This window comes from Morone saxatilis, unplaced genomic scaffold (genome assembly GCF_004916995.1).
Source record: "Morone saxatilis isolate NCDOM2014 unplaced genomic scaffold, NCSU_SB_2.0 Contig23, whole genome shotgun sequence".
In the NCBI taxonomy this organism is placed as follows: Eukaryota; Metazoa; Chordata; class Actinopteri; family Moronidae; genus Morone; species Morone saxatilis.
The window spans coordinates 6,632,756-6,633,139 of NW_023339796.1; the positions used below are offsets into that span (position 1 = coordinate 6,632,756).

Sequence of the window (384 nt, forward strand, 5' to 3'; positions counted from 1 at the left end):
AAAATACACTTGGTCCATGTACTGGTCTTACTAAATAAAGTCTGTTGTTTCTTTTCTTTAATGGTAGTGGTACTTTTGATGCTGAGACACCCACTACAAGAATATGGTCTATAAGATTTCTCTTGCTATTACCATCTCAGTCATTTTCTCTACCCTTGACAACTACAGGTGAACTGTTTGGAGCCACATCCCCATTTGCCAGGTATGGCCACCAGTGGGCTGGACCACGACATCAAACTGTGGGCCCCCACAGCTGAAACCCCCACAGGACTCAAGGGTCTAAAAGAGGTATTCTATTCTGCTCAGTTTTATTCCATTCTACTTTACACAGTTTTGACCTTTGTTCTATTTATTGTGGTAACATTTTACCCACTTATTTCTAGA

At 40.9% G+C, this 384-nt stretch overlaps 1 protein-coding gene across 1 annotated transcript in view; it reads left to right on the forward strand.

Annotated features, from left to right (window-relative positions):
- The window catches only part of dcaf8 (DDB1 and CUL4 associated factor 8), a 7,808-nt gene that overhangs the window by 3,769 nt on the left and 3,655 nt on the right, over positions 1-384 (forward strand). The window contains exon 10 of the mRNA XM_035671317.1: positions 169-288. Coding sequence (XP_035527210.1) covers positions 169-288 — 120 coding nt within the window. The remainder of the gene's footprint in view (positions 1-168; positions 289-384) is intronic.